General features: G+C 37.2%; 1 protein-coding gene across 9 annotated transcripts in view; it reads right to left on the bottom strand.

Moving 5' to 3' along the window:
* The window catches only part of tead3a (TEA domain family member 3 a), a 100,939-nt gene that overhangs the window by 3,841 nt on the left and 77,817 nt on the right, over nucleotides 1-19,281 (bottom strand). For all 9 annotated transcript variants that reach the window (XM_069190230.1, XM_006628274.3, XM_006628275.3 and 6 more), the window contains 3 exons: nucleotides 4,260-4,396; nucleotides 3,228-3,401; nucleotides 404-544 (listed from right to left, as the gene is read on the bottom strand). In XM_069190230.1, coding sequence (XP_069046331.1) covers nucleotides 404-544; nucleotides 3,228-3,401; nucleotides 4,260-4,396 — 452 coding nt within the window. The remainder of the gene's footprint in view (nucleotides 1-403; nucleotides 545-3,227; nucleotides 3,402-4,259; nucleotides 4,397-19,281) is intronic.

Genomic DNA, 19,281 nt, shown 5'->3' with positions numbered 1-19,281 from the left:
ACAGTGAAGTTATATTTCAGAAAACTAAATCTTATTAATGGCTAGTGGGATGAAAGGTTTATTATGTGTGATTAAACCTGATGCATTAATTTGTTACAGCTCTCTGCGCAAAGTGTGTTTTTTTTACTAATGTCAATTATCACCTCATGACAATTAAGAAAATAACAGGCATACAATATTTTTTTAAGTTGTCAGTTGTCTCAGTCATCTTCTTTAAATGTGGAATTTGTTGTGGGCTTTGATTAACTTCTGCCTTTTCATGAGTAGAGAAACCTCTGATTTGTTAACACCTTTGCTCAGACTTAGGTCTAAAGGAATTTAAAAAGAAGGGTGGTAACAAATGCAATGGACAGGTATAGTAAAGGGGGAACAAGGAGTTTTCCTCAAGGACAAGCAGACTTACCTCGACCTTCTCAACGACCTGCTTGCCGAAGGAACAGACCTTAGTGGAGACGGTGATGGTCATGTTCTCTGCACTGCTGTACTGGCTGCTGACGCCATAGAAGGAGCCAGGGCCATCCTGCACACTGCTATTCAAGTCCGCCTGCAGGAAACACACTCCGTCAGAACACCTGCTTTCCGGGTTTAATTCAATCTTCAACTTTACAATCCACTTCTGTCAATGTGTGAGAGCTGAGGACTGAACTGAAGTGCCCATCACTTTCAAAGCAAAAGGAGGTCCTGATGAGTTGGAACTACCATTGTGCAGTGAGTCAGCTTAAAATAGATTTCCAGAAAATACCTCCTTCTCCTACATACTGTACATGGCTCACTTTTACTGACTTAGGAACAGGTTTATTCCTTTCTGAAAAAAAAAGAAGAAAGAAAACACAACATTTTGGCCATGGAGCCTTCCACCTTCCACCATCCTTGACACCTGAAGAAGGCTCCACGGCTGAAACGGTGTGTCAGAGGTATTTGTATCATACTATGGTTCAAGGAAAGTCATTTTCCAAGGACTGCTCCTTGGACCAAGATGGGGTAAGGATTTTCAGTAGATGTATGATGTATGATGGTAATATACCAACTAACATTAAAGAAATAATCCATAGGTCATTAGCAAAACTCTTCCAGCAATATCTTAAGAAAGGGGTAATACTCAATGACCCGAAAGTTGATAATGTAGCACCCATCCATTAAAGGGTTACAGAACTGTACAATATTATAGACAAACATGTCTTACTTATCATATGTTAGGGTATAGATAATTAGAACAAAACTAGATCATCTGCATGGCAATAGTATTCTAGGAGATAGTTAAAAGATTAAGAGGAAAGGAATGTCCTGTTTAAGTAACATACTTTAGACAAAGCAAGTAGTGACAGATATAGCTCAGGTGTTGTGATATACTTTTCAGCAATTAGAACAATGATCACATTTTGTTGCTTTAAAGCTTGCAGTCATGACACTTTGAAGCAGCAATTAAAATCTGTTATTTATACTACCTACTCCACACATTCAAAACAAAAACAAATACAAAATTACCTTAATGAGCCAATTATTTAAGTGGTCTATGTCTGTGAGTAATAACAATTGTTCACATGATTTCAGAATAAATACATCTGTCTCTGTGAGGTTCCTTACAGGTGTATTTACAGACTCTTTGTGAATTTCAAGCAAAGAGTCAACCACAAAGACCAAAAAGATTTCAAAACAATTCAAGGATAAGGTTGTATAAAGGCACAGATCAGAAAAAGGCTATGAAAAACATTCTAGATTCAGTGTGGTGAATCCAATGATTAAGATGTAGAAGGCACCCAGAAATTGCCTGGATCTGGCTGTCAATACAAACTGAGAAGCCAGGCAAGGAGGAATCTGGTTAAGGATGCCATCATGAAGCCAATGGCATATTTGAAAGTTACAGAGTTCTTTGGCTGAGAAAGAAGAAAATGTCCATAGATCAACAATATCCCAGCCACTTCTAAAGGTGACTTGTATAAACTGAAAATAAAGCATCTTACTTTTTTTGGTACAGTGTTACATCTAACACAAACTCAACATAGTGCATTACTCAGTCACCACCATCCCTGCTCAAAAATGATAGAAGGAGCAGTACTGCTGACCATTTGAAAATATTATCAATTTTCTAATCACTTCTACCAATTCAGGAACACAGGGAGCCAGGGACTATCCCTGCAAATAACAGGCAAGATAAACCTTGGATGGGATGCCAGTCCATTCCAGGACAGACACACAGACTCAGATTGAACACACACCTAGGGTCAATTTTCCCAGAAGCCAATTAACCTACCAGCATGTTTTTGGATTGTGGGAGGAAACCAGAGCACCAGGAGGAAACCCACACAAACAAGGGGACAATGTACAAACTACACGCAGGTAGCATCCCGGAGGTAACATCCCGGGTCAGGAATTTAATTCGGGGCTCCAGCACTGCGAGGCAGCAATGCTAACCACTCTACCACCGTGTCACCTGAAAATATTATTTAGACTGAAATTGTTTTATATAACACAATGGCAACATTAAAGATTAAAACTATAATATTATAATAAGAATTATAAATTAAAATTATATTGTTTTTAATGTGTCATGGTATTGCAAAATAAATGTGTTGGGAAGAGTTTTAAAATGATACAATTTGGACTGGGCAGCATACACCCTGGATGGGATGCCAGTCCACTGCAGGGCAAACACAGAGACAAATTCACACGCTCACACCAGAGCCTAATTCTCCACAGCCAATTAACCTACCAATATGTCTATGGACTGTGGGAAGAAGCTGGAGCACGCAGAGAAAACCCACAAGAACACAGGTTGTACGTACAAACTCCATGCAGATAGCAACCCAGGAAACGAACCCAGAGCCTCAGCACTGCAAGGCAGCAGGGCAAGCCACTAACCACAGGACGACCATGCTGCCCACATAAATTCCTGGATCTCAAATGAATTACAATGAATACTTTCACAACATGCAATTCTTCAATAAAAATAAAAAAATACTTTGAATAAGCATTTAAAATGCTGAAAGACAAAATCAGAACCAAACATGGACTAATTCAGAATCCATTTTGAAATAGTGACTCGAGGACAAAAGTGGAAATTTAAAGGGAATATATGTAAGATGTAAAATAAGAGAAGTACTTTTCAACAGTAAGGATGTTATTCCTTCTGTAATCCACAAGGAAAAATAGAAATTCCAAATAATCAGAAGACCATGATATATACAGAATGTTCTCACATTTGTATATGTTTATCTGATTCCTCTTACCCAGAACTTGACAAGGAAGAAGGCATTTTGTGGGCCTTTGTCATACAGCTCCTTCAGTCCTCCTTTCTTCTCAGGGAACTTGTCGTATATCTGTCGGATATCCACTGCCTCCAGCAGTGGATCGCTGTATGAGGGGTTAGTCTGCCCGATGTGGACAAACAGGTGTTTGCTGTACTATAATGTGCAAAGAAAACACAATTGCATATAATTGGTTCAGCTTCTCCAACTGAATCCCACAAAAAAATAAAGGAACTAGTACATAATTGTGACATAACAGAAAATATTAAAAGCAAGAAAGGGTACTGGTATCATAAGGTGGCTGGATTCCCTTCTGCCTATGGGGAAATGTGAAAGCTCAGATCTTGGGGTGTCCATTAGACCAGATTCAAACTAAGTACTGTATCTTGGTAATGCATTAATAGCAAGATCCTGTCTAAGAATATAAGAGATGACTGAATTCTAATAGTGTGTGGGAAGGCAATAGGCAGATGCAGCAAGACATGAATGACAATAATTAAGTTCTTGTCTAGCAAGGTTTATTCAAATTATATGCACGCTTTATAACTCAATTTCAACCTTACTACAAGATAGTAGTCCAGGTGGATAGCTGCTTCAGCATGTGTAGGCTGCAAAGGAACAAGTAATAGGTTTATTCCATGCTGAAAAAAAGAAGAAAGAGAACACAATGTTTCGGCCGTGGAGGTGACACACCTGAAGAAGGCTCCACGGCTGAAACGTTGTGTTCTCTTTCTTCTTTTTTTTCAGCATGGAACAAACCTATTACTTGTTCCTTTGCTTACTACAGGATTGCCTCTTACAAGTATCACAGATGTTTTGTAGACAACAGCCACATTAACTACTATTTGCTACCTAGGCACATGTGAAAATATTTACTTATTCTGACCTGACAGCTTGAAATTTGACTACGTTCATGAAACAGCTGCATCAGATACTTGGGATCAATGTAACTAGCCAAACCACTGTGTACTAGGAAGGGGACACAGGGGGAAGAGCATGACCGAGGGAAGTTACCGTGTCAGGGTCTCTCTGCACCTCCATGAAAGCAGAGTACTCCAGCATACGCAGTTTGGAGGAGGCGATGGTGCGGTCCTGCCACACTGGCACCGCCGTGGCCGCGGGGGGAAGCGGAGGGGCCAGGGGCTCATAGGCTGGGGCGAAGGAAGACATGCACAGACATTCAAGAATCCACTGTAGTCTAAATGTCACAGTGTCAGCATCTCATTTTGCACACAAATGTGGAACTCATCTAGGAAGGGCAGCAGGACTGACTTTAAATCTTAAATCTAAAGTGCTTATGTGGATATGGTAATTTACTGGAATATACAGTACCTGTAAACCTACCTAGGATTCCATCACTCAGAGACCAGAGTCAAATTCCTACAGTAGTATCTTACTTCTACTAATATAAATGTAGAAGTATTCATGCTGGTGCAACTCAAAGTGCTTAAATACAAATAAAAATGTGTAATATAAAAAAAGCAACAAAACCGAAAACAACAATACAAATTAAATTTGAAAACTACTGGACTAAAAACTAATTTGATTAATAAATGTATTTATTCTAAAAAAATACTGTTTTCCAATGGGATTTAAACTGGCTAAAAGATGATAGAGAGTCAAAAACTCCACAATTTGATGACACTGTAACATGGGTAACAAAACCTCTCTCTTCCTTTTGCCATTCACCTCTGCTGTACAAAGCATGCTCCAATAAGCATATCTTACTGTATTTTCAGGCAGTAAGAAAGTGAAACGTTTGTGCCACCTGGCCAAACAAATACATAAATACTAATAAAATATATACACAAGAATCCATAGTGAAATACTGTTTAGTCGTGTAGGGACAAGGACTATTATTTTAGAATTAAGTTATATTAAGTATTTCTAGTGATCTACAGTATGTGTGCCTGTCCCAGCCTGTTGCCTGTCTCAGGAATGCACCCAAAGAGGCCTCTCTCTGTGATCTCAGCCACAGGCTGACCAAGTGGTCTTTGCATGTGAGCAAGTGAGGGAGATGAGCTTATCTTTTGCATAGAATCTTTTCCAGGACAGTCCAGACATCTGTGGGCTGTTCCCCCATTGTGCAAATTTACAGTCGTGGATTAGTGTAATTTACCCACTCAAGAATAAAACTGTTATAATAATGTGTTAATATCTATTTAATTGATTTAAATAGCCATAGTTAGAGCTCCTGAATGTTGATTATTTTAATGAGACTAATTAGGAATATCATTGTTTTTATGTATATTTTTTGTATACTCGCTACAAGCTTGATATTTGTAATGTTTTTATGTACACATTTATTTTACGTATCAATAAATGTATTCTGTGTGTCGTAAATCCTTGTAAAGACTCCTTGTTGTTCTGCTGATTCCTAATAGGCAAAGTAAACTCATACAATCTACTGTTACAACTAAATATTGTGTCAGTAAATTCACACAAACTCCTACAATAGTAATAGACCGCAATATCTTTTATGTAATTGTATCTAACAAGCCTTGTACTATCAAGCCTCAAGCATTCTGACCAAATGTCATGGACTAACACCTCAGTCTGAAAATCTCATGCATTTCCATCAAGTCTAGGTTGTTCAAAAAAATAATGAATGTAAAATTTTGAAATTGTTGTAGAGACGCACAATTCTATGAAATGTGTTTTTTGTATGCGACTAAAATAAACTATCAATACAAACAGCATGCAATCTCAATTTTTGGTTGAAATCTCATACATTAGGGTTCTGTACTCTTGAGTGCTATGTTAGTAATCAACATAGAAAAAAACAGTTTTCTTGCAGCTGAATTATCAGGTCACAGACAAATACTTTGTTCCTTCATTGCTTGCAAAAGTTTGTGAGAAACAATTTTGAAAGAATAAGAAGAATAACTTGACAGTCAGCTTTATATCAAGAAGATCATATGTTTGGAAAGCCGTGTCATTTCTACTTGTCATAGAAATGATGGAAATAACGTGTTTAACCAAGGAATGCTCACTTTCATGGTGTTGTACTTCATGTATATGAAAAACAGAACACATGCTCGTTTTTTTATCAAGTGTGACGATATTCTACTGTTGTTAAAGTCAATGCTACTTTGCACAGGACAATATAATTTAATATACAGTACAATGCAATATACAGTATTAAGATAGTGGGCAACATTGTTCACAAATTAAGTATTGTGTTTAAATGGAATAATTTCCTCATATAAATGAGATAATTTTCCCATATAAAAATGATATAATCTCATATAAATTCGTTTTTTTTTCTCCGTGGCGCTAATAAACTTCTGTACAACTAAGTCTATAAGAAACATTTTAAATAGTTTCAAAAGCTCATTTTCCGGAATCACTACAGTATTTGTACTTACTATTTTACTATTAACTGAACTATTTTATGAAAAGCAAATACATAAACATGGAAAAGTACCAGGAAATTTGATTATATGTTTTGTTACCAGCAATATGTACTAAGTAGTTAAAGAACTTTGGAAACACTACCATATCACACATACAGAGTGTAGTAATATTTGAAAACATTTGTATGTGTTAAGTAAACTAATTTTCAGGACAATATCTTGCATATTGTATTCTAATTGGAACATTTTTATAATGATAAATACACAAATCCATTTTCTAACTGCTTTTGAGCTGGAGCCTATCCAGGCAAGCAATGAACGCAAGGTAGGATACACCTTAGACGGAATGCCAGTCAATTGCAAGGCACACACAGGCACAGACACAAACACAAACAAGCTCACACTCACACAAGGCCTTTTCCCAGTAGCCAGTTAACCTACTGGAATGATTTTAGACTGTGGGATAAAAGCCACGCGAACACAGGGAGAACACCCAAACTCCACACAGATCACAACCCAGGAATTGAGCTCCGTAAAGTTACCCCTGCCTATGAACCTCCGCTAAGGCACTAGAAATGACACTGACTGCATTTTGTACACGAGATAAAGCATCTTCTTTTTTGGGATGTGACATCACTCTGTGACGTTTTTATACTATGAATGCGATATTATCATTATATTTTAAAGATAAAGTAATTAAAAAACATTTTAATGTAATAATAAACTTTATTTTATATAGTGATATAATATGAATTTTAATTTAAATAGATTCTCCTATGTTCTAACTAGGAGAAAAAGAGCACTCATCTTTGCGACACTGCACCCTTTGTAATGACTGCATAATTAACACCTCCAAATTGCTTTCTCGGTCTGTCCAGGAGGTGGGAAGTGGGGCTGAAGTTGCTGTCTCTTGCCCTTCTTCCTCAGTCTAATAACTGATATGTCCGAAGTAACTAGTAGCTTCTACGGGCTTAAGAGATCATGAATGTAAAGCAAATAGAATGTAACTTGCTCAGGAGCCCAATTTAGCAGGATTCCTCTGCCACCTGTGGGATTTGAACCGGCAACCTTCCAGCCACAGGCGTAGATCCTTAACCACAGAACCACCGCTCCGCCCCCCCTTAAATATTTCACATATGCATATCATTTATGAGATTTTATTAATAGAGAGTTTAAGATAATAATTAAAAAAAACATTAGACATGGTGGCTTTATAAAAACATGTAATAAAATTAACATGTACTGGAAAAAACAAAAAAGAGGCCAGATTAAAACAAAACTTTTGAGTAGTCATTTGAATTAATTTGTTGTGTACTGTACAGTAACCAGGACATGTAGATGCCACTAGGAAGTCACCCTGTGGCTTTTATGGGATTTGGAATTCCTAAGCTAATGCAACATTAGAGAGTACTTAAAACTGTACTAGTTGCACTGTTTAATAATCGCTGTATTATTTTGCACTGTTTTTGCCATGTTTGTATACAATTTCTGTATTTCTGTGTATTTGTGCAGTTTTTTTACAATTTTGCACTGACACCATACTGTTGTTTACACTGTTATTGTTATTGTATTTCTGTCTATTGTCTTGTCTGCTGTTCTATATATATATACTGCACCTGAGAAACTAATGAGAAATACTTTTCACTTGAATTGTGAAAGTTGAATTGAATTGAGTATATTGGGAATGTGTATTGGGGACATGTCAGATTAAAACAAAGTTATTTTCAGTTTATTAAATTTAACCTTTATAGCTGATTGTTTTATTGAACATTAGTTTCATGTTCAGTTATATTACTGCAAATTGATATACATGTAACTGGCTTTACAGCACAAAGACCTTTTCATATGTACTGCAAGGGAAGAAAGAGTGCAAATAAGAGTGCAGCCCACACCCAGTTTCCCCCACTGTGAGGAGACAATGCAACCACCAATGCATGCAACACCCCCTCCATTGTTACATGATTAAAGTTGAAATTGGTGCTACAGGAGAAAGCTCTCTAACAACTTTGGTAAAGGCAAATTATTATAAAAACCATAATTATATCAAGTACTAAAAAGAAAAAAGGGCAGTAGAAAACATGTTACAGATTTTAAATTTAATCATTTAAAAATAAAGGACAGTTTGTTGAAAGAACAATGTTTGTATTGACTAGGATTGAACCCTGCCACACAAAAAGGTGAAAAACAGTGTAACACTGTTGCGCCACATTGTTTCATTTTCCATTACAAGAAAAAAACCTAGAATACCCACAGCAAGGGACCAAGTTGAAGATTTTGCTGAAAAAAATGTTTTAAGCAGAGGGTGCAATACTATTGTGTACCTTATTTTCAGCTATCATTATCAGCTATATATGCAGATCATAATTTTCACTATTTATAATTCATAAAAAGAATATCATTATTGACATTTAAAAATGTAATTATACTTCAGTTATATTTTTTTAGCAAAAAACTGTTTGTTTAGTTCCATCCATATCCATATTTAGTGGATTTAAAGAAATACAGAAGTAAAACTGATTAAAGAATGCAATCAGTTCACTTACATTGCCTTGTAAAACTATTCACTTCCCTTGGATGTTTTCACATTTTATTGTGTTCCAGCATGGAACCATGTTATATTTAACTGAGACTTTTTGCCACTCATCAACACAAAGTACTATAATTTCAAAGTGGAAAAAAAATCCAGACATTTTACTAAGTAAAAATAAAAAACAGAAAATAATTGAATGCTCAAGCATTTAGCTCCCCCCCCCCCCACCCAGTTAATACTTGGTAGGACCACCTTTGGCAACAATTACAGCTGTGTGTCATTTTGGGTAAGTCTCTATCAGTGTTGCACATCTTGACTGTGGAATTTATGCCCATTCTTCTTGGCAAAATTGCTTAAGCTCCATCAAGTTGGATGGGGATCGTTTGTCAATAGCAATTTTTAAGTCATTCCGTAGATGCACAATTGGATTGAGGTCTGATTTTGACTGGCCCACTCCAGGACATTAACATTTAGGGTTTTAAGCCATTCCAGTGTGGCTTTTGCTGTATGTTTTAGGTAATTGTCCTGTTGGAAGATGAATCGTCTTCCAAGTCCTAGTGCTCTTGCGGAAGTCAGCACAATTTCCTCCAGGATTTTTCAGTACTTAGCTCCATCCATTTTTCTTCTATCTTTATGAGTTTTCCAGTCCCTGCCGCAGAGAACCATCCCCAAAGCATGATGCTGACACCACCATGATTCACTGTAGGGATGGTGTTCTCAGTGTGACGTGCTGTGTTAGGTTTGGGCCAAACATAAAGTTCAATTTTGGTCTCATCAGACCATAGAATCTTTCTTCAAATTGTTGAGTCTCTCACATGTCTTTGGGCAAACTCCAGCTTAGATGTGATAAGAGTTTTTTTCAACAAAGGCTTTCTTCTTGTCCCCCTTCCGTAAAAGCCAGATTTATAAAGTGTGCGTGTTATTGTTGTCTCATGCACCATTTCTCCCATCTTCGTCAAGGTGGACTGTAACTGCTTTAGAGTTGCCGTAGGTCTCTTAGTGGCCTCCCTTACTATGGCTCTTCTTGCCCGGACACTCAGTTTCGGGCAGATTCACAGTTGTTCCATATTTTCTCACTTTTTTAAGGATGGACTTCACTAGGCTTTGAGGTATATTCAATGCCTTGGAATTTTTCTTATATCCTTGCCCTGACTGGTATTTTTCAAGAACCTTGTCTCGGATCTGCTTAGAATGTTCCTTGGTCTTCATGGTGTAGTGTTTCCTTGGAAATGCACTAAGTGGACACAGGTGTATTTATTCTGAAATATTGTGAAACACCTCAACTACACACAGGTGGACTCCAAGTAATTATGTGACTTGGAGGAGAGAGTTGGTTACTTCAGAGGTAATTTAGGTTTGTCAAAGCAAGGGGGCGAATACTTATGCATTCAACTAATTTCTGTTTTTTATTTTAATAATTTAGTAAAATGTCTGGATTTTTTTTCACTTTTTATAGAGTACTCTGTGTTGATCAGTGGCCAAAATTATCAGTTAAATACATCAAGTGCCACCTATTGGCCTATTCTTTGGTGAGTGAAAAGTTAAATTTGGTATGCTGAATGATATTTCGCTTGCAAATCAGTAAGTTGTATGTTTGTGTTGCGGCATTATGAATAAATATTTATTTAACCCAGCATGCCTTATATTTTACTCTTTTCACCAAAACTGTGCCTGAGAACAAAGAACACAGGTACAGATGCAGCCATTCAAAATGAGCGGTAAAAACCTGCGGTACAGTAACCAACCCGCAGGGCACTGCAGGGCACGTGATTGGCTGGCCAAAATGACCGACAGGGGCACTCGTGGTGCACTGGTTGGTAGTGAAAAGATTTACTCATTTAATGTCTTTACTGTGCACATTTCAATCCGCTTAGTTTTGAATATTTATATGGAATTTTACCACTAAAGGGAAATTTTAGTAGCTGAGCATAAAAAGAAGAGGAGCATAACGCATCTGAAGGTCATAAACGATATTAATTTTGGAACATAAACATACAGTATATAGCTGGTCTTGGTACTTTAAAGAAAAAAATACACACCAGTATTCCATTTCTCCCTAAACATTTAAGCTTCGAAGTCTTTAACTAACGTGATACCGGAGTCAACAAGCATACTTTTAGAATTTGATTAAAAGGGAATATAATATGGAATCGCGTATCTAAAGAATTTAATAACGGTATGATTATATCCGTGTACTGCGACAGGGCTGTGTAGGGCTGTTTCGCCTGCCTGTTCATGTGAGCTGTCTTGTAGCCTACTGGTCTAGGTGCGTGACTACCAACTGGCAGGTTGTGTGTTCGAATCCAGCTAGTGCTGGACTTTTCTTTTAACAAACATTTCTTCGAAAAAATAGGTAAGCGATATTATGGACAATCAATTGACTTTTATATTTCAAAATATCGCAACATGATCGATATTTGCGATATTTTGAACATATCTTCCCTTCTGACAGCGGTTCCTGCTTCTAGTGTGTGTGTGTGTGCAACAGAGTAAATTTTTATAGAGAAATGGAGGCTGGACAGTATGCGTTACAATATAAACATTTATATTGATTTAAATCGTGTTCTGATTTAAATCGCAAACGCGTGTTTAATTATGTGTTTTTTAATCATAATCAGGCTAATGCATTTCTACATTTTCTGTATGAACCAGCTTAGAGGTGCATACAGAACGACAGCTTGTGTTTAAATTGAGTGTAAGGTAATTTATGCTTCTAAAGTCATGGTCAGCATTTATTATTGTACTGTGCTGTAAACTTTTTCTGTGCCTAGTCACATTATTTTATAGCGTTTTTATTGCGTTATTAAATCCAGTGGCGCTGTGTGTTAGTTTCCTGACTCCCATTATTTAAACTGCGACACTGATCATTCATCTCTAAATAAACTTTATTTTATATAGCGTTTTAAGCGAATAGGTAATTAGATTGCTCATAAACCTAATCACTTTTTCTACATAAACACAGCGTGATTGCTCTCTGAAAATGCTTTTCCTTAAAGCGATTCTATTGAGGGAGTAGCCCAGCTACCACTTAACACTGTACTTCCTACTTTGAATACCTGTGAGATCGGTTTAATTCGTCACAGCCAGCACTCAGGGAGTTCATATTGCTTGACTAATTTTAAAAACTAAGTTATAAATGCAAACGCTTCCTCGGTGCGCTGCTCTGGTACGCCGGGTCTTACACAGTGCCTGTCGGCAGTAAGCGTTACAATATACATACCCAACACTGCTTGTACCCATCTGTCATGCAAATAAAACACCTTGAATTGAATTGAATTGAGGGAGAGAGGGGGGTAGTGGGACAGATATACTGTAGACAGACTCAAGGCAAATAAGATACTTATGGGTACGCAGGCATTCACGACAGCAACATACGAAACGTTTGCACGTACTGTATAGTTAAGTTATTACTTGGTTTTCAAAGTGCAACGAAATACAAGCCCATTGAGGGTATTGAGCCAGTATTGGCTTTAGTATCCCCCCCCCTCTCCCCTCAATTCAATTCAAGGTGTTTTATTTGCATGACAGATGGGTACAAGCAGTGTTGGGTATGTATATTGTAACGCTTACGGCAGACAGGCACTGTGTAAGAGCCGGCGCACCAGAGCAGCGCACCGAGGGAGCGTCTGCATTTATAACTTAGTTTTTAAAATTAGTCAAGCAACATGAAGCATCTCCTTTTAATTTTAAGTCCCTTAAATACATTGAGCACAGCTTTCTCACCACTTAAGATTGCTTTTGATACCATCCTTACACAAAGCAGAAGGGAGATCTTAGTGCCTGAGCATAAAAAGAATAGGAGCATACTGCAACGCGTGTGAAGTCCATAAACGATATTAATTTTGGAACTTAAACATACAGTATATGGCTTGTCTCAGTACTTTAAAGAAAACATACACACCAGTATTCCATTTCTCCCTAAACATTTTAAGCATCGAAGTCTTTAACTAACGCGATACCGGAGTCAACAAGCATACTTTTAGAATTTGATTAAAAGGGAATATAATACGGAATCGCGTATCTCGAAATTAATAACGATATAATTATATTCATGTTGCAAAAGAACTGCAACGGACATAAAAACTCTCTTGCTTTTAACAGAGCGTTCCATAATTTCTAACTACGAAAATGCCAGGTGAAAGGATTTGTAAACATATTTCGTAAAAGCAAGTCAGTTTTTTCCGCAACACATAAAAGACATTTTCCCAAGAAAGTTTAGCCTTTGTCACTAATGAAACCACTAAATAAAGACATAAATATAGAAATCTTAAGATTTGTTTCATTTAATGTTGGTAGCAGGATGAACTATCAGAGTGTATATTTTGTTGCAGAGTTGCTGCAAGATGTTAACAGTGAAAAAGGTATTTAGAAATGAGTTATTTCAAGATGAAAATTTTCAGAATAATTGCAAATCTAGCAGGATAGAGAAAGCACAGAAAACTGGCAGTTAGATTGATCAGATTAGTATGAAAAGTCATTTAGCAAAGGGAATGAGAAGAGTGACAAACTAGTATACTTTAGATCTTTTTTTCTGAACCAGGGAAAATCTGATCATGTTTCCCTATAACAATAATAAAAAACTTTATTTGATATATCAACATTAAAGGTGGCATCTCAAAGCAATACAGTAGATGTAAAAACAGACAAAAGGACCACAGATTACAAAGTAAATGCATATAAGAAAGACAAGCAGTTAGAGGTGCTACCAAAATTAGAAAATGAAGCAGATACAGACACTAAGTCTTCTGAAAAGAAAGGTTCTGAGTTAGATTTAAACTGGCCCTGGTGTGTGTGTGTTTGTGTCTGTCTGTCCTGTGATGGACTGGCGCTATGTCCAGGGTGTATTCTGCCTTGTGTCCGTCGCTTCCTGGGATAGGCTCCAAATCCTCTGTACTGGATAAAGAGATTAGAAATGGATGGAAGTAAAGGCACTGTGTGGATGGAACTATACACAGTGTTAAAAACCCACTATGACATGGCAGCATCTCACTGAGAATAAAACATTTTATAGTGCTGGCTTAAGGAAACAGCCTTTCCACCTCTCTTGCACATCAGTATCCATACCTAGTTATTTAAACAAATTGCCTCTAATTATAAACATCTTAATATGCTGGCTCTGTGGATCCGCATCAGCTATGTTTGCCCATTCCTTCAATTCATGTGCATCCAACACACAGTTCAACGCTAGCAACTACACAAAATCTAAAATATGAGCTCTACTTGCCACTTACAATACCAACAGTACCAGCTAACTTTAGTAGTGACATTTTCATGGATCTTTTTAACAATAAAATTTACAACATCAGACTTCAGACACAATTAAACAGGCCTCAAAAAAGTCTGGTACAAACATTTTCAGCATGGAATAAACCGTTACTTTAATGGTATAAACCTTAAATGGATTCATATTCTCAATAAGATTTGGTGCTCAGTAACATGACTTAGAAAATGACAGAAGACATACGTATCATGCTTATCCTTCTATTTTTCATAATCGTACACTCCTTAAGGCAGTTACATTTTCTCTGTTCTGACCTGGAGTTACAGAGAAATTTAAATTCTAATAAGAGATTTGTAAGGAGGAAAGTCATACCAATCACTCATACAGTACCAGGATTTGCAATTACAATACAAATACTTTCTTTCTGTATGTGTTTATTTTGCAGTTTGAGTCTATGGCATTCCTTTGGGGGTCTATACTCCAAGGCATGACTTTTTTATGGGAACATGACATTTTTATAAAGTCTTTTAATGCAAGCTTCATATAAACCCTTAGCAGTGGTTACTGTCTGGAGCAGGTACTTGAATGGCACAGATTCATTGAAATGATTCAATTTCTTTTGAAAATATTTGGGATAATACATATTCCAGAAATCACAGCCGTTGAATTATCCAGAAATTAATTTCTCTCAGGGTGTATTTAACCCCTCATGGATGGCATTGTATGAAATGAGTTTGTAGTTCCCCATTTGCCTCTATTATGAGATGCTGTGGACACTATTTTATACATTTTAGGAGTGTCCATAGGAAGGTATGTTCTAGAAAGAGTGAACTTCTGTTTTGCCATTATTTTTAATAGGGACGTTACATGTTTACACTTGGTGCTCCTACTAGAGGAGAGGATATGCTTAATCTAGGCTTATCACAGAAACTGAAACACATCTGGTTGGTGAGTCTACTGTGGGTAAAATGTTACTGGTACCGCATGTTGTAAAGCTCGGTATTTTCTCTCTTGGCCTGACTTTTTTTAATGTCTGAGTGTTAGAATCCATGTTGTTGCTGGTAAGGGAACGGTAGGTGCTGTGATTGACACAGTGAAAGCCTTGTACAGAGATACCATTGTAGCTGTTTGACAGTATTTTAGATGCCCTTAGTTAAAAGCATGGGAGGAAGTACTGCCAAGGGGAGGGGGGGGAGCAAGGATTTTTTCTTTGAGTTTGTGAGGTTATTTTTTGTTATATTGTGTTTCAGAAAGCAAGAAAATAAAATGTACTGTATGATAAAAAGAGAAAGAGCTGGAGCAGATCCTCAGATCAGTTTGCTACCAGCAATCAAACAAAAAAAATGGAAAGAATTGTCTCCTCCTGATTGGAACCTTTCTTACTGTCTTATAATTTATCAGGCTACCTTTTAATTTCCACTGAGAGAAGGAAGTCACTTGTCATGCAGCTATTTTATTCTTCATTGCACAATATACTCTAAGTTAGCAAATGAAACATGAACACTTATTGAAATAAATCAAGAATACGATTAACATGAATGTATAAACATCCAAACTATACTTTATCACATTTAATTATTGTTTACATCTTCCGCCTGAGAACAGTCACCCGTTGCTACCCAATGCAGAAACACAGCCACTAACTAGCAAAGAGAGGACATTAGCTAGCCAATATGATAAAGAAATAAATGATTATTTTGTTTATTTCTTTTGCACATTTATTTGAACGTTTCCATCGATTGTACAAGCACTTGGAAACTGTCCAATCCCTAGATCATCAAGCATTTACCGGTCTGGCGCCGGTCTGTGTCTTCTAGGATATAATGCCAGCGAACTCTTGTTTTTATGTCCACTATACAGTAACTACGCTGGGCAAATGTTCTGAGGTCAAATTCTTCCAGCACGGGGGTACCTTTAAAGCGGAGACGACGGCACCGACATTTTTTGGCGCCTCTTCTCTTTAAAGCCCTGGCCAAATATGAAGACAGTACGTACAGTTATAATTCAAACGGAATTAAAAACTACACATCCCAGTTACCATGGTGGTGCTTGTGATCATTGTGTTTAACCAACAAAACAGGGCGAAAAATCAGTCACATGACTTTGGGGCAGAGTTTCGAAAGCTTAACCTATCAGCAAAAAAGCGAAATTTACACGATAGGCTACCTCAAACTGTCAGTTACACGACTGTGTATGTCGCTTAAGCCACTCCTATTTGGCATTTTAGTTATGGAGGCGAAAAGACGCCCCCCCCCGGGTGTCTGATTTGCCGCCATCTTTAACTGTTCGGTGTCCGAATCGGAGTAGCCACGCGTACGAAATAAAGTTAATCCCAACTACAAAACATATATTTTTGTGGTAGGAGGGCGCAAAACATCAGTATTTACTGCTATTAATTACTGTACGATTTATAGTTAAAATCTGAGCCTAGATATAAAGTTAAAATCTCGACAAAGCAATGTAGGAAATACAGAGAAAATAAATCCTTTCTGACATCTAAAATCAGTTTCGATCAAGGTCTCTAAAACGAACAAGAAAAAGAGGATTTTCGGAGGGCAATTACGCTGTGTTTATATAGAATAAGTGATTTATGAGCAATCTAATTTCTTGTTAGTTTAAAACAGTGAAATGTCAGCTGCAAAAGATCGCACCAGAAACAGCACTCTCTCTGCCTGTCATAGACGTTCAGGAAAGGCTGAATGAAGTCATGTCAAGTACAATAATTCGGTGATCAATAATAACAGTTGTAGGACAGTATATTAGGAGGATAAGGATTTTGAAGTTGACTCGAAATCTGATAAGTAACCAGTGCAAGGACTTGAAAACAGGTGTAATGCATCCCTGATAGGATTCTTGCTGTCATATTCTGAACATATTGAAGATTGCTCAGTGTGGATTTAATTTCCCCAGTGAACAGGATGTGCATTTATTAATTCTAGAAAAAAAGCTTTTCTTGATTTCTCTAGTTCCCTTTAAAATAAACTATTATTCCACAATGCAGAGTATTACATGGCCAGTATTTACACATGATATTTGTGATTTAAAGAAATTAACACAAGCAGCTTTTGGAGATTTAAATGTTGGCTCAGTTATTGCAGGATAAAAGACTAGAGATGTTGGCAAGAAGAAGATAATTTGGGGAAAGCTGAGGAATACACTGATAACAAGAACACTTCCTAATGGGGTTAGGCATACTTTTGATGAAGATGATGAAGTTAACAGACTATATGTTTACATAGATACTGAAATAAGGATTGTATTTTAGATTATGTGTAGTTGCTGGCATTGAACTGTGTGTTGGATGCACATGAATTGAAGGAATGGGCAAACATAGCTGATGCGGATCCACAGAGCCAGCATATTAAGATGTTTATAATTAGAGGCAATTTGTTTAAATAACTAGGTATGGATACTGATGTGCAAGAGAGGTGGAAAGGCTGTTTCCTTAAGCCAGCACTATAAAATATTTTATTCTCAGTGAGATGCTGCCATTTCATAGTGGGTTTCTAACACTGTGTATAGTTCCATCCACACAGTGCCTTTACTTCCATTTCTAATCTCTTTATCCAGTACAGAGGATTTGGAGCCTATCCCAGTAAGCAACGGACACAAGGCAGAATACACCCTGGACATAGCGCCAGTCCATCACAGGACAGACAGACACAAACACACACACACCAGGGCCAGTTTTCCCATAAACCAATTAAATTACCAGTATGTTTTGGAGTGCGAGAGGGAGTCATATCACACATATGGAGAAAAACCATGTAACCCAGAGAGAACATGTAAACCCCACACACACAGGATGGCAGGAATTGAACCTAGGACCCCAGTGCTGCAAGATAGCAATGCTAACCACTTTGCCAACATTATAAATGGATGGATATCTTAGTTATCTTTCTAGTTCACAGGTTTGCATGCATAATTTAATTTTGAAAGCCATTGAGACATCAGGTACTACTGTTGTATTTATGAAAAAGAAACAAAACAAAAAACATACTAACAACTGTGCCATCCTACTCCTTAGTTAATACATTTTATTATTCATAAACAGTTAACATTGTTAGCAAAATATTTTGAATTATATTTAACCCTATTTTTTCTTTAGTTTTGTATTTAACTTATTATATGATAGTCAGACTTAATGTATATTTGAACAATGAAAATATATTTTTACAAGATTTTACATTAAGCACTTAAAATTAATATGGTTAATAATAGTAAACTGTAACATGCTGTAACAAGATCGGTTAAACTGCGAAGAAAATGCTTTCAGAGAAAATGTTTCAGGTGTGAAGAACATAGATCTCCAATGCAATTTCAACCAAACCTGTTCCCATACACCCTGCCCCCCACTACCATTAGAATATACACAAAGCACTCAAATCTTTCGAGCTAATGATCAGGTGACCCGAGAGAGAGCGAGAGAAACACCAAGGGGTGCAGAACCAGGGAACTATTTACATGGAAAACGGGCGATCTCCCCAGACTGTCCGCCCGTTTCACTGTTACCTGGATACCTCTTTATTTAGAACTCACTAACACTGATTTTTAGTTTAGAAGGATTCAAGTAGGGTTTTAGATGAAAGGCAGAGACCTTAATCAAGCCCAAATCATAATTGAACCCATTCAGAGCCTACATTACATTTTAGCGTTTCATTCTGAGCAGAAGACCCTCACACCTGAAGAAGGGGGAGGTGTCTTTCGCTGGAAATGTCGCCTGCTTCTACTTTACAACCGGAGTGCTGGCTGTGACGAATTAAACCAGTTTCACAGGTTTCAATCACAGACCATGTGACATGGGAGTCAGGAAACTAACACACAGCGCCACTGGATTTGATAACGCTATAAAAACGCTATAAAATAATGTAACTTGGCACAGAACAAGTTTACATCACAGTACAATAATAAATGCTGACCATGACTTTA

This window comes from Lepisosteus oculatus, chromosome 5, assembly GCF_040954835.1.
Source record: "Lepisosteus oculatus isolate fLepOcu1 chromosome 5, fLepOcu1.hap2, whole genome shotgun sequence".
In the NCBI taxonomy this organism is placed as follows: Eukaryota; Metazoa; Chordata; class Actinopteri; order Semionotiformes; family Lepisosteidae; genus Lepisosteus; species Lepisosteus oculatus.
This window is presented reverse-complemented; position numbering and strand designations above follow the sequence as displayed.